Source organism: Fragaria vesca, linkage group LG3 (assembly GCF_000184155.1).
Source record: "Fragaria vesca subsp. vesca linkage group LG3, FraVesHawaii_1.0, whole genome shotgun sequence".
In the NCBI taxonomy this organism is placed as follows: domain Eukaryota; kingdom Viridiplantae; phylum Streptophyta; class Magnoliopsida; order Rosales; family Rosaceae; genus Fragaria; species Fragaria vesca.
This window is the reverse complement of record NC_020493.1, coordinates 21,957,063-21,970,515: the sequence shown is the minus strand read 5'-3', so window position 1 is coordinate 21,970,515 and position 13,453 is coordinate 21,957,063. Positions and strand designations below refer to the sequence as shown.

The 13,453-nt window shown below is 39.0% G+C and overlaps 1 protein-coding gene and 1 pseudogene across 2 annotated transcripts; one reads left to right on the top strand and one right to left on the bottom strand.

Annotated features, from left to right (window-relative positions):
• Positions 1–3,538: 3,538 nt before the first annotated feature.
• On the bottom strand, positions 3,539–4,474 carry LOC101303107. Its single transcript, XM_004296035.1, has one exon. It carries the CDS (start codon positions 4,472–4,474, stop codon positions 3,539–3,541), a length of 936 nt encoding a protein of 311 aa, XP_004296083.1.
• A 4,089-nt stretch (positions 4,475–8,563) lies between these two features.
• On the top strand, positions 8,564–11,297 carry LOC101305051 (annotated as a pseudogene). Its single transcript, XR_184291.1, has 5 exons — positions 8,564–9,096; positions 9,171–9,250; positions 10,378–10,569; positions 10,746–10,866; positions 10,954–11,297. The product of XR_184291.1 is annotated as an RNA-binding protein 34-like (transcript).
• The last annotated feature ends 2,156 nt before the right edge of the window (positions 11,298–13,453 follow it).

Below are 13,453 nucleotides of genomic sequence, written 5' to 3'. Positions count from 1 at the left end.
TTCATTATTGTTGGAGAATAACCGAAATTGAGAATTTCGGTGAGTATATATATATATATATCCATATTTGGATAATTATGAGAATAATATGTATATAAAGAAATGTTAGCTAGCTATACGTGCTTTTCCACCATACTGAGGTAAAATTTCATTATGGTGCGACGTGAGCGTTAGACGCAATCGTCGTAGCCCTATATAAATATAATAATTTATATAGGGGATATGTGCATATATATTTATACACCGTCTTTTCCACCATAATGAGGTAAAATGCCATTATGGTGCGACGTGAGCGTTAGACGCAAGCGTCGTAGCCTTGGGTGAATTTTCTATTTATCTTTGTTGTTTCAAGAAAATTCATACAAGGGATATGACGAGTGTAATACATAAATATTTTATTTTAGCCTGAGAGGCTGTATTTTATTGAACTTTGGAGACTGGCCGGAGCTAGTCATGAAATTGCCAGTTTTTGTGTTGAGCGTTTTTGAGCTGTCGCATGCAGCATATTTTCTATGGAAATGTAAATTGGGAAAGCATAAATATTTTCATTAAATTTATGTTATTGTCCACTCACTTTTCAAATGTTTTCCCCTGGGCCCTTCGTTTTAAAATGCCCAGTTGCAGGATTGCATAGTTGAGGTCGGGCGTACATGGGGATGATGCATAGTCATCATATAGCTTCCGCTTGTTAATTTATTATGTTTCCTTTCTTCCTATTAGTGTTGCTCTGAACCTATAAATGGTTGGATATGAGATTTGTGTAGATATTTAAATAATTGGGAGATGTTGTGATTTGGGGGAGCATGAAGGCTCCAGGAGTTTAAGGTTGGATTTGGTTTATTGGAAGTGTATGCAGGTTTTCTTAGGAATGGTTGTCTATTTTCAAGGGAGGTTATGCCGAATTTTCGGTAAATTTTCCTTAAAGGTGGTCCCCACATGATTTACTTCGGGTTTCAGGGTGAAATTCGGGGTGGGTCTTGACATTGCTGCTATAAATTCTGCCTCGGTGGTTGACAAGGTGACCACTGGTTGTTTCTTTGAAGCCCAAGACACAGCTCCTCCACACAAAGAAAATACATACCCAGAAGTGCTTTTACAATCATCTACATCACCTGCATAGTCACTATATGTGTAAGCAACTAGTTTTTCACCACTTCCCTTCTTGTATAGTATCCCCAAATTCACAGTACCCTTGATGTATCGAAGCACCCTCTTCAAAGCTTGTTAATGCATCTCTGTTGGATTTGCCATGAACCTACTTGCCAGACAAACTACATACATCAAGTCGGGTCTTGTCACTGTCAAGTACATAAGGCTTCCGACCATGCCATTTGCTTGTACTTTGTGGCGTCCACCTTGACTCCTCCTTCATCTCTCATCAATTTAACACCAGGGACAATAGGGTTGTTCACACTATACTCTTCTCCATGCCAAACCTGTCCAAGACTTCTTTTGCAAACTTCTTTTGACAAATATAAATACCCTCCGATCTCTGTATCACTTCAACTCCAAGAAAGTATTTCATTTTGCCCAAGTCACTCATATCAAATTCTTGCTTCATGGAAGTCTTAAACTTGTTAAACATGCTCTCACAATTACCAGTGAATATTAAATCATCTACATATAAGCTCACAATAAGAACTTTACCTCCATCTCCAGCCTTGATGAACAAAGTATGCTCAAAATCACACTTCTCAAACCCTTCTTTGGCAAAGTACCCTTCAATTTTGCTGTACCATGCCCTAAGGGCTTACTTAAGCCCATAAGTGCTTTCTTAAGCTTGTAGACTTTCTCTTCATCTCCCTTCTTTTTGAACCCTTGTGGCTGTTCAATGTAAACTGCTTCAGCTAACTCCCCATACAAGAAGGCACTTTTGACATCAAGTTGATAGATACTCCAGCTTTTTTGAGCTGCCAAAGCCACAATCATCCGAATTGTATCCCATCTAGCTACAGGTGCATAAACCTCATTGTAGTCTATTCCAAACTGCTGTGCATATCCCTTTGCTACTAGTCGAGCCTTGCATTTGTCAACTTCACCATGCTCATTGTACTTTGTCTTGAAACCCACTTCACACCAATTTTCTTCACACCTTGAGGTAGAGTTGTGAGCTCCCAAGTATCATTTCTCTCAATAGCCTCAATTTCAAACTTCATTGCATCCCTCCATTCTGCATAATGAACAGCTTCATCAAAACTTACTGGATCCTCATCGGCACTGAACACAGCTAAATTGTGAACCTCATCATCACTTTCAGATAAACCTTGAACCTCATAATCACTTCCGGATAAACCTTCCCCACTTGTGTAGTCTTCTAGATAATCTGGCCTACTTTGTTTTCTACCTACTTGCTCATCTTCTTGTACAAGTGAACTTGGTGGATTATTTGGTCTAGAAGATGATGAAGATAAGCCGGACACACCATCTTGTTGGTCAGTAGCTATACCACCTTCACCATCATCTTCATTTTCTTCATCACTCTGTCCATCCTCATTTTTGTCCTCATCATCATCTCCCCATTCAAACACATCAAGCTTGATCTCCTCATCACTCCTCCCCCAATCCAAGCTTTCATCCTCTTCAAAAACAACATCCTTGCTCACAATGACCTTTCTTGAGATAGGATTGTATAGTCTGTAGGCCTTCGATTCTTCACTTACACCAAGCAGAACACATTTGCAGCTTTTGTCATCAAGTTTGGTTCTTTTGGCATCAGGAACGTGAACGTGGGCAATGCACCCAAACACCCTGAAGTAATTTACATTTGGTTTCACCCCACTCCAACCTTCCTCAGGAGTTGCATCTTGCACCACTTTAGTTGGACTTCTGTTGAGAACATGTGTGACCCAATTTACTGCTTCCAGCCAAAAGCTTTTCAGAACTTTCTTTTCAAACAAGATGCTCCGGATTGCATTCATGATAGTTTTGTTCCTCCGTTCAGCAACCCCATTTTGTTGGGGAGTATAAGCAGCCGTAAGTTGCCTTTTGATACCATGAGATTTACAAAAGTTGTTGAACTCATTAGAGGTAAACTCTCCTCCCCTGTCTGTCCTTAAGCAACAAATAGAAGAACATGTTTCCTTCTCTACAAGATTCTTATAGTTTTTGAACATAGTAAAGGCTTCTGACTTCTCTGTGAGAAAGTAAATCCACATCTTCCGACTATAATCATTAATGAAGCTAAGAAGGTATCTTTTGTTGCTATTGGAAGTAGGTGTAACTGGGCCGCAAATGTCTGCATGCACCAATTGTAGCTTTTGAGTGGCTCTCCATAAGCTTCTTTTTGGGAATGAATCTCTTCTTTGCTTTCCCACTAGGCAATTCACACAAGTCTTTGTTGGAGTTTTGAATGAAGGTAATCCTCTCACCATCTTTTTGTAATGTAAAGTCCTTAACCCCTTGTAGTTCAAGTGACCAAACTGACAATGCCACAGGTATGCTAGATCATCGGATGCTACTTGCAGGCATGTGGAGTCAGTGAGCATTATTTTTGTGAGAATCACAAACATTCTGTTAGCAGACATAGGGGTATGCATGGTTACACCTTTCTCCGATGGTAAACTTGACACACTCCATCTTGAATGAGGATAGCCAATCCTCTCTCTTGCAACTGACCTATGCTCAACAAATTATTTCTTAACTCAGGAACGTAATACACATCACTAATTACCTGAGTTAAACCATGGACTTGAAGCTTGATGTTGCCATTTCCCATCACTGACATCCTTGTGTTGTTGCCTAGCTTCACTGCATGCCGAAAACCTTCATCAATTGTAGAAAACCATCTCTTGTTTCCGCACATGTGATTGCTACAACCACTGTCCAAGAACCACACATCCTCCCTACTTGATTTGTTTTCCTCCACATAAGCCATGAGCAATAACTCCTCCTCCTCTTCAAGTTCAGTGTACTTCACCCGCTTTTCCCAACTAGGGAACTCATCTTGAAAGTGTCCTAGCTTATGACACTTACAACATTCGATCAAGGCTTTGTTGAAACCTTGTCTGCCTCTGCCTCTTCCCCGTCCTCGAAATCCTCCACGGCCTCTTCCTCTAGCTGCAAAATTATCTTCAAGAGTTGCCTTCAGTACATGTTCATCTCCACTGTGACCAATCATACGTTGTTCATGCACCAGAAGACTGCTTTGGAGTTCATCAATGGTCATGGTTGTAAGATTGTTAGACTCCTCTATCGAACACACCATATAATCAAATTTAGGAGTCATAGACCTTAAGATCTTTTCGACTATCACCAATTGTTCCATTCTCTCGCCATGTGCCTTCATCTTGTTCGCGATGGTGAGTGTGTGAGCGAAGTATTCATCCACCTTCTCCCCTTCTCTCATTCCCAGAATCTCAAATTCCCTTCTGAGTGCCTTCAGTTGGGCTCTTCTAACCTTTGTGGATCCTTGGTACTTCTGTCTCATGGAGTCCCAAATTCCCTTTACAGTCGCCTTGTCTAAGATGGTATCCATTATTGTTCTGTTAATGGCTTGAAACAGATAGTTTTTTACCTCCAAGTCTTTTACTTTAGTATCTTCTCTAACCTTTCATTGGGCATCTGTCTCTTCAACTCCAGTTGCTGCTGCCGCTGGGATTCCAACTTCCACCAAAGACCAGTAATCCTTCGAACGCAAGAGATTTTCCATCATCATTGCCCAATGGTCATAGAAACCATCGAACTTTGGTATGGCTGGTTGAACAAAATTGTTCTCTGCCATGCCCTAATCTGTATTTTCACAACACTGTCTTTCTTTTCTTTTCTCAACTCTATCTCTCTTCTCTCGTTCCCCCCTTTTGATCAGGCCCCGTTAAGGGCTCTGATACCAGAATTGTTGAACCCAAATACTCAAGAAAACAACACTGTTTTGGGAGAATACCTCAATATTCATTATCTTAGAAACTTAGGCATATATAGCCTTTCAAAAACAAACAGAAGGGAAACTGCAGCCCACACTTCCACTACTCTAAAGCGTGGTACATGATTACAAGAATTAGTAAAACACTAACTACACGTCCCTATTAACAAGGGATTATTATCAGCAATAATAACAAACAAAACAAATCTTAAAAACCCAACAAAATCAAAATCCGGCTCTACCCAAATTAAAATCTTCCACGATATATGCTTATATTCATAAAGGATTTGGATGACTTTCTGAATCGCCTACAACTGGTAAGATGCATGTACTCACCGACACCGGCTGCTGGGTAAAAATTCTGATAGCATATTGGCTTGCAAAGATGAACGACAAGACGGGTAAAACTCTGCAAAAGATAGAGATCGTGGGTCGCAACTCTATCGAGGGCAAAAAATCTGTGGGATGAACAATGTAAACAAAGTCGAGTTTATTAGGTCTTCCAATGAGATTAATTAGCTCCAAAGAACACGAGCTTTGGCCAAATCAAGAATCTGGATAAATATGCTTTGCCCAAGTCAACCCCTCCCTTTCACAGTTGAGGTATCTCGGTGAAATTTGATTTCTTATCATATAAAAGTCTAAGATTTTATGATTAAGTAGAGGTGAGATACTGGGTATGGTGAATATGTATCTAGTTCTAAGTATCTCTATTGTATTCTTTTGGTTTGCAATTAATTGTTTCAGCTTTCATTGTTTCCAATTTCTCGGTGGCAGGGGATGATCAGATGAATGTGAGGAAGACAATGAAGGGGGAAAAAGAAGGAAAATGTGAACGACATTAGTGTTGCTAGCTGTGAGAAAAAGAAAAACATTGCCCTTTATTATAGTTTTCGCTGATGTGGAGTCTTATTAGCCCTCAAATATGTCATTAATGGTTGAGATTGAAAGCTAAGGATAACCAAGACCAATTACCAGGTACCAGCCAATCAGTGGCGTAGCCAGAAACCACAAGTAGAAGGGTCAAGAGTTTAAACAATAATGCCACACAAAATAAAAATATAATTTTTATTGAATAATATAAAAACTTATAAATCATTAGAATACTTTGAAAACAAAAGCTAAATAAAATAGCAAATCTCCCTAAAGTAATTATAATTGTCCTCGACGATTGCTCATATTTGAAAATTTTGGAGGAGCTTCAGATGGAGTCGACTGTTCTGCTGCTTTTATCTTACGATACTTTTCCAATAAAACTAAAACATTCATAATTGCAAGTTTTTAATTATGAAGGTTGTTGACGATAGGGAAAAATTTATTGAAGGATAACAAAAAGAAATACGTAAAGAAGCTACTAAAACTGTTTATATAGAGGTGCACGAGAAATCAATCACAATAATTGATTGATTATGAAAACATATTAATTAAAAAGACAAAAAAAAATACTAGGAATATGTTTTAATTGTAATATTAAAGGGAGATGCAATCAATCATTGATTCGGATTAGAAACCTATATTAAAAAAAAATAAGAGAGCCACACGTATCAAACACACGTGAGGAGTTGAACACTCCTCTGTCCAAATTGATTATTGTAATTAATATTTTATATGCCAAACTTTTCTTTAATTAGTTAGAATGGTCAAAATAGTACCAACATCACATTTCAACTGACAAATTAGATAACAATATGACCTAATAGAAAATGTGAGGGAGGTCAGCTGAACCCCTTGACCCCCCCTTCCCTACGCCCCTGCAGCCAATGAGAGGATCTTTATCCTTTGTTGAGAGTGTCAACGACGGTATCCGCCCAAAGACTAATCCGCATAGAAGAGTCATTTCAGAACGCTTTCCTCCCCTTGGCCATCAAGAATAAATTGAAGATTTAATTCCAGTTAAAGTCGGGGGGATTTGAAACTGAGTAAGAGAATTCCACATCAATGCTCTTACAAACTCAACCACCTATGATGATTAAACAGTTTGGAAATTAGCATAACTAAGAGACTTAGCCTCGCGTCTTGTTCCATTTATTATGTAACATGGGGGGGATAATAACTGAACCACGTGCTACATGACAATAATCAAGTCCAGCACATTCTGAACAAACAATAGAAGAACTCTTATTTATTACATTATTTTACTGTGAGAAAGGAAAGAAAGAAAAACCCTAATATATATACGTGTCTTGTGCATTGTTCATATATACCTAAACATAAGAAATAAAAAAAATTATATATAGTGAGTGAAAATGTCACCAAACATAATTTCTCTCGTATTTATTTTGTGAATAGAGTTTTAATTATTTCGGGTCAACCGATTCAAGGCATAATGTCTCTTAATTAGATTCCATCAATATAGGAAAACACCCTTTTATTCTATTTTTATATGAAGAAAGCAAAATGTGGATGAGATGTTGTTACCCGGATATTTGAATGGGTTGCCTACGTACCCTTAAAAAGAAATCAAGCCATTCGTAGTTCAAGACCTCCAACAAGTGAATGGCTTGTTAGAGGGCTTTGATTTTGCAATACGCGTACGAGTAGTGTTTGGGGACAAATTTGGTGTAAGTGAACTGGTGATTTGAGTAAGGCTTTGATTTGATTTTTTGTTTTGGACGCGGTTGTATCTGGATAGATTTGGTTTTAGATTACCTACATACCCTTGGTGGGATCAAACCACATGTATGTTCCGGCATTTGGATTTAAATGGGCAGAAGACCCATTTATTTTTGAATTTGTGTTTGGTTTTGGGTATACATCCCATGAATTTGGTTTGTACTTCATCTGTATGATTTAGGAATGAATTTGAGTTAAGAGATTGCTCTCGAAGTTATAGAGGAGAGTTCTTTGGAAGTTATAGAGGAGAGTTTGACACGCAAAATAATTTTATAGTTGGTGGTTTTGTTTTATGAGATTGCTTTGGAAGACCCCTAGCTATTGTAGGTATTAACTCAGGAGACTACATTCTCCTATAGCTGAAGCTCGTGCTCTTCGTGATTGTTTAAAAATGGCGCTGTAAAAAGGCTACAACCATCTAGAAGTGGAGGGTGACTCCAAACTAGTCACCGATGCTGTTAGCGGCACTTAATAGCCTCCTTGGAGGCTCCTCAATTGATCTAAGATATCAGAAATTTGGCGGATAACTTTGAAAGTATTTCCTTCTCCCATGTTTATAGGGAGGCAAACTTGTTGCTGGTAGGATTGCAAATCTTGGACACAATGCTACTTGTTAAACTATTTAGGAAAATAAAGTTCTTTGATCTTTTTCGGGAGCTCTTCTCTAAGACATTGTAACTAAAGATGTCCTCGTAGCTCATCTATTTTAATTAGGTTTTTTTTTTTATAATATAAAAACATCTTGATTTTCGAGATTGTTTATAGCCGCGATTTGTCATGCTCTGTTTCATTTCTCACATTGGACCTAACTCAAAAACTCGTAAGTGTAATAAGAAGTCACGACTAAGTGATTGTCACATATATGGACTGTCACGTCCCATAATTCAATATATATCATTTTACTCCTTTTTTTTCTTTCTTTTCAAGACGGAGCTCACTTCTTATAAATACGGACCCATTTCCCCAATTTCCACTGCCCTCTTCCCTCTCATCTCTCACTGTCATTCTCTCTCCCTTCGAAAAAGCTTCCCGTTACGGAGCAAGTAAAAGAGACACAAGACCACTACGCAGAAAAGCAGAGAGAAAGGCCAAGAAGCTCGCCAAGCAGCAGTCTTCGACTCCGACGACCACCATCAGCAAGATAGTCACAATCTCTGTGATCATCATCGTCTTCTTTGTCGTCTTCTTGGGTATTGTGGCATACAGGGCCACCTCACTTTCTTTCTGAACTCATCTCTCTTTCCCTCTCTATCTCTCTTAATTGTGTTCGATTTCTTGCTTAAATTTCCGGCGTCAGCATAAATCACAATCTCTGTGATTTTTTGAATTTTCCGGCCAGAAACTGCTTCGCCTCGCCTGAATCCTCCATATCCGCCGCCTCTTGGTTTCTTTCTCGTTCTTTTTGGTTCTTTTTTTCTTTTTTTCAGTTTTTTTTTATTATTATTTTTTGCGTCTGGAACAGGCCGGAGCAGCCATGGATTCCGATGTAGATCGCTTTCTTTGATTTGGCGCCGATGTGCAGCGTGGACGGTCCGGATGGCAGGCATTGACGCTGATGTGGCGGTTAACCTTCAAGAGCAGCAACACACGACATGTCGTTTGTGGGAAAAATCTTTCTCTTTCAGGTATCGTATGACCATTCCTTTAGCGGGTTTTTGCTTAGTCTGAGTTCGCACTCATCCCTTAGTCCTAATTGCAGTCGATGGGAGTTTGATCTCCGAGAGGGAAATTCAGACTGAGATTCGATTAGAATGGAGCCACGGCGACACCAGAGTCTGGGTATGAATTGTACTTGACTGTTGCTTAGCTTCTCTGTTTTGCATTTTTCTTGATGCAGATTCAATTAGTTTAGGTTTTTTTTTGGTGATTGACTATATCTCATAATATTAGTTAAGATTTGTGCTGCCACTGTTAACAAAATTTCTGATGTTGCTTTTGGAATAATCTGAAGGGATGAGGGCTCTTTGCCTCTCATAGTTTGGCCAGTTCCAATTTCGATTAGCCCGTTAACATTTAGTTTCTCTTCAGATATATGCTTGGTTTGTTAATCCTTGACTTTTTCATGTTGAGTGTGATGGATGAATGTTTGGTTTCTCTTCAATTGTATGACTGTTTTTGTGAATCCTTGCAGTTTGGTTTCGCTTATGTACTTTTGTAATAAGATTAAAAGGTTTCAACCTTTGTTAAGTACCTCAACTGAACTACTCACTTAAGTTGTATGTATACTTTACACTTGTGTGGATGGGTATCATATGCCCCTTGAGAGTCTTGGTTTGACCGTTTATCGTACAATGATCACAGGCTCATTGTTGCTCCGCAACGTCTCTGTGTCTAGGCGCTGGATATGTTACAATGTAGATTTAGGGTGGTCCATGTAATCTGTCGCATCATTGTTACAATGTAGAGTAAGTGAGTAACAGTGTTTTGAGTTGAACCAATTCGGGAAAAAAAAAATTCCATTAGCCCAATTTAGACTAACAGTGAGAATGTACGGCAGATTCCCTAGTGTCTTTGCTGGCCTAATGGATTAAATCATTGAATGTTGGGTAAGTGAATGAGGGCGGTGAGGCTGTCTAGAATAGAAGGTACTAGTAACTAGAATGCTAATTATTTGAATAGGTTTTCATAAGCTCAAAAGAGAAATGAATTTTGTAATTTTATATCTGTGTGTATCTGTGGCTGTGCATTAGGTATAAAAGAACTTTTCCCAGCTTGATAGACACATGTTAATGTTAGTTTTTTTACCTACTTCAACACTACAATAAACAGTTTTTATGCTGTCCCAAAACTCATCCAAAATGTGCTATTTCTTCTTGTTAATGCACTTCCTGTTTTTTATATGTTGTGTTGTATGTTGTCTCCTCCGCTGACTCTGGCTTCAAACTGGATGAAATTATGTTTTTCAGGTTGCTTATGCATGTACACCTGAAGAAGTACAGCAGCATTTCGAATCATATCGCACAGTTAACAGGGTGACTATGCTGACAGATAAATGTGGCCAACCAAAGGGTTTTGCTTATGTGGAATTCCCGGAAGCAGAAGCTGTTCAAGAGGCTCTCGCTCTGAATGAATCTGAGTTGCATGGAAGGCCGTTGAAGGTAATCCTCTATTTGCTCTCTGCTCCTTGTTTATTGTTGTTGTGTGAATCTATTGAAACAACCAGAGAAGTAAGAAATACATTAACACCAGTAACCAGTTAGATTATTGGTCTTGAATATTGCTTTCTGTTATATCATTATTGCAAGTGTTTGTTAATTGTGTAATATATCCCTAGGTTTTGCCTAAGAGTGTTCCCGGATACAAGCAATTCCGCTCTGGACGTAACAATCCGTATATGGGTTACCACTTCAGGGGCCCTTATGTACCCTCATACTTCTATTCGCGCATGGATATGGGTATGGTCCTCTTACTTCTTTGCTTTCTGTTAGTCAAATGATATTTTTTATGCATATTATAATTTTTCACTTTCAAATACGCTGCAGGAACGTTCCAAGGTTCAGAAGGCCAGCAGGATACATGTCCTACTGTTAGAAGACTCCTAATTATGTAACTACTAGAAAACTTCACATCTTGTTGATGGGCACATCATCCAGTATTAGACCATTATATTGGTTTTTTTCTTCACCTGGTAGTTCTAAACAGGAGTTTATTGTAGCACATCATCCAGTATTAGACCATTATATTGCTCCTACATTATATACATAGATATTTGAGTGTACTTCATCTGAGCTAGTTCTTTATAGGAAGCTCCCCTACCACAATCGGTGATTGCCATGTCCAGGAACATCACATGATGCGCCACTCCGGCATGATGCATTCCTTGGTAAATTATACTTTCAACTGAAGGAGTTCAGAGCTTCTTCTAAACAAATGACGTCACCTCTTTCAGTCTTTTGAAAGAGGATTGTAAATTTGAGCTCTGGTAAATCAAAATTGGAGACGAAAATGTACTGTGACGGGAACTTAAAGAAACTCAGAGATGGATATGGAGAGGAACAGATCGAGGTGCTGACCCAACGGAAGCGAGCTGCGGGATTGAAGAGAAACCGTCGCCTTTTAGGCTTCTTGAGGGCAGCAGATAGCTTCCTCCAGTTCTCCAAAGCCCTCTCGGACGAAAAAGAAGAAGCAGGGCGGATCTGGATCTTCATGCACCTTGTTAATTTGCTTCTTCTTATCATAACTGAACTCTGTTCTCGTTGCCGGCCTTCTATAAGTTTTGACATTGCTGCGTGAACTCCTTCTCAAAAGGAAACCTAGAGGAAAGAAACTAAATTAGAGTGTGTAGTTGACATGCAGGGTGCAACTATTTTTACATGGTAGCCCTCTAGTTTAAAACTGAAGAAAGAACTGTTATCATTAGCAGAGCAGTTGGGTTATAATTGAGCTAAAGGCTCAGCTCATGGGATCATTGCCTAGGCAGAATTAGCAGTCTTATGGGTAGTTTCTATTTTATAGTGGCATGTATTGTTCCTTGGAAATTTGACTGTTTACTTTGGATGATCTCACCGGTCCATCTAAGCCCCGGCCACTCCGAGGACACAAAATTTTCATAGGATTTTTTTCTTGGCTCTCTAATAGCTTGGAAAATCATTGGCAATGTGTGTTCTTCTTCTATACTCATATATAACACCTCAGCTACTTAAGATGGTTTTGATTCCCTTATAAATCGGCAATGTGTGTTCTTCCCTTCTATACTCTAAGTGCTACAAAATTGGCAACATATTTTCTCACGTAAACGTTCGACCACTACAAATTAATACAAGAAAATGAACAGAAGTAAATGAAAATTTACACACATTGAAGTTGTACGTGTGGTCAACCTGTTTTGTTACTACTCTATGGTTTATTTGGAGTTCAAGGAACAAGATTAAATATGAAGGTCTTAGGGTGGATGCTACACGTGTATGTTCCCTCATTTCAGGCCATGTTATTTCATCAAGTAAGTTAGTCACTGGATGCATGTTTAATTCTATTGAGGAGCTTGTGGTTTTGAAGAAAGTTGGCGTTCAATGTCGGCCCCGACGTGCTCCAAGAGTAATCGAAGTTAACTGGCACCCTCCTCTATATGGGTGTATTAAGCTGAACACTGACGGGGCATGGAAAAGTAGTTCAAACAAAACTGGTTATAGAGGGGTATTTCGTGATTACAGTGGCAAAGTTATGAGTGCTTTTTGCTCTAAGTTGGACATTCTAAGCTCTATTGCTGCTGAAGTTATGGCTGTTATCAAGCTCTATTGCTGCTGAAGTTATGGCTGTATACAGATTCTTAACATCCTAGAACAATAGTCATAAACTCGGACAGAACCAACTTAGTTTACAAGGTGATGAGCTACTACCAACATCAAGACTTGGAAAGGGTCGCTTAATCTTTCCATCATCCAAACTATAGATTCCCATTTCACGAGATATATTTTGTCCAAGCGAGAACTTACGAGGTAGGTAGGTTGGGTCATATCCGCTTGTTGCAAAATAGATGCAATTTCCTTGTAGTTTGAAATCACTTGCCGCAAAGGCAAAGGAAGAGCTATGTTCTGCCAAAAATATTATTTGATCCCCCAAGTTTTTTACCTCTTGAAATTTGCCAGACACGAGATCAATCTTGTATACTAGAAACCCACTTGTCTTCTGATATTCCATATCCAAACCATCATGAACAAGGTCGAGTAAACAATCGAACCTTTGATGGATCAACAAGATTTCCTTGCTGCAGTTTGTTGTTGATTCTAACAAATATGAGTTGTAGTCTCTATTTAAAAGGATTAGATAGTCATCATGTACTTCGGTCGTATAACCAACTTCTTTATGGCCATACACCAACTTCAATTCCACTCTCATTGTGTGATCATCTCCAAAGTTTAGGATGCGAGCTGCGCCTATGCCATTCTTTGTGTTATGACCGTTTGTAACATTATCAACTATGCCGTATAGCATGCCCCCCGAAAAGAGTAAATCCATGAGATGGTCGTCCTCAGTATTCAAAAT

Coding starts and splice junctions, on each gene's coding strand:
- LOC101303107 (XM_004296035.1), bottom strand. CDS start 4,474: ATGGATACCATCTTAGACAAGGCGACTGTAAAGGGAATTTGGGACTCC.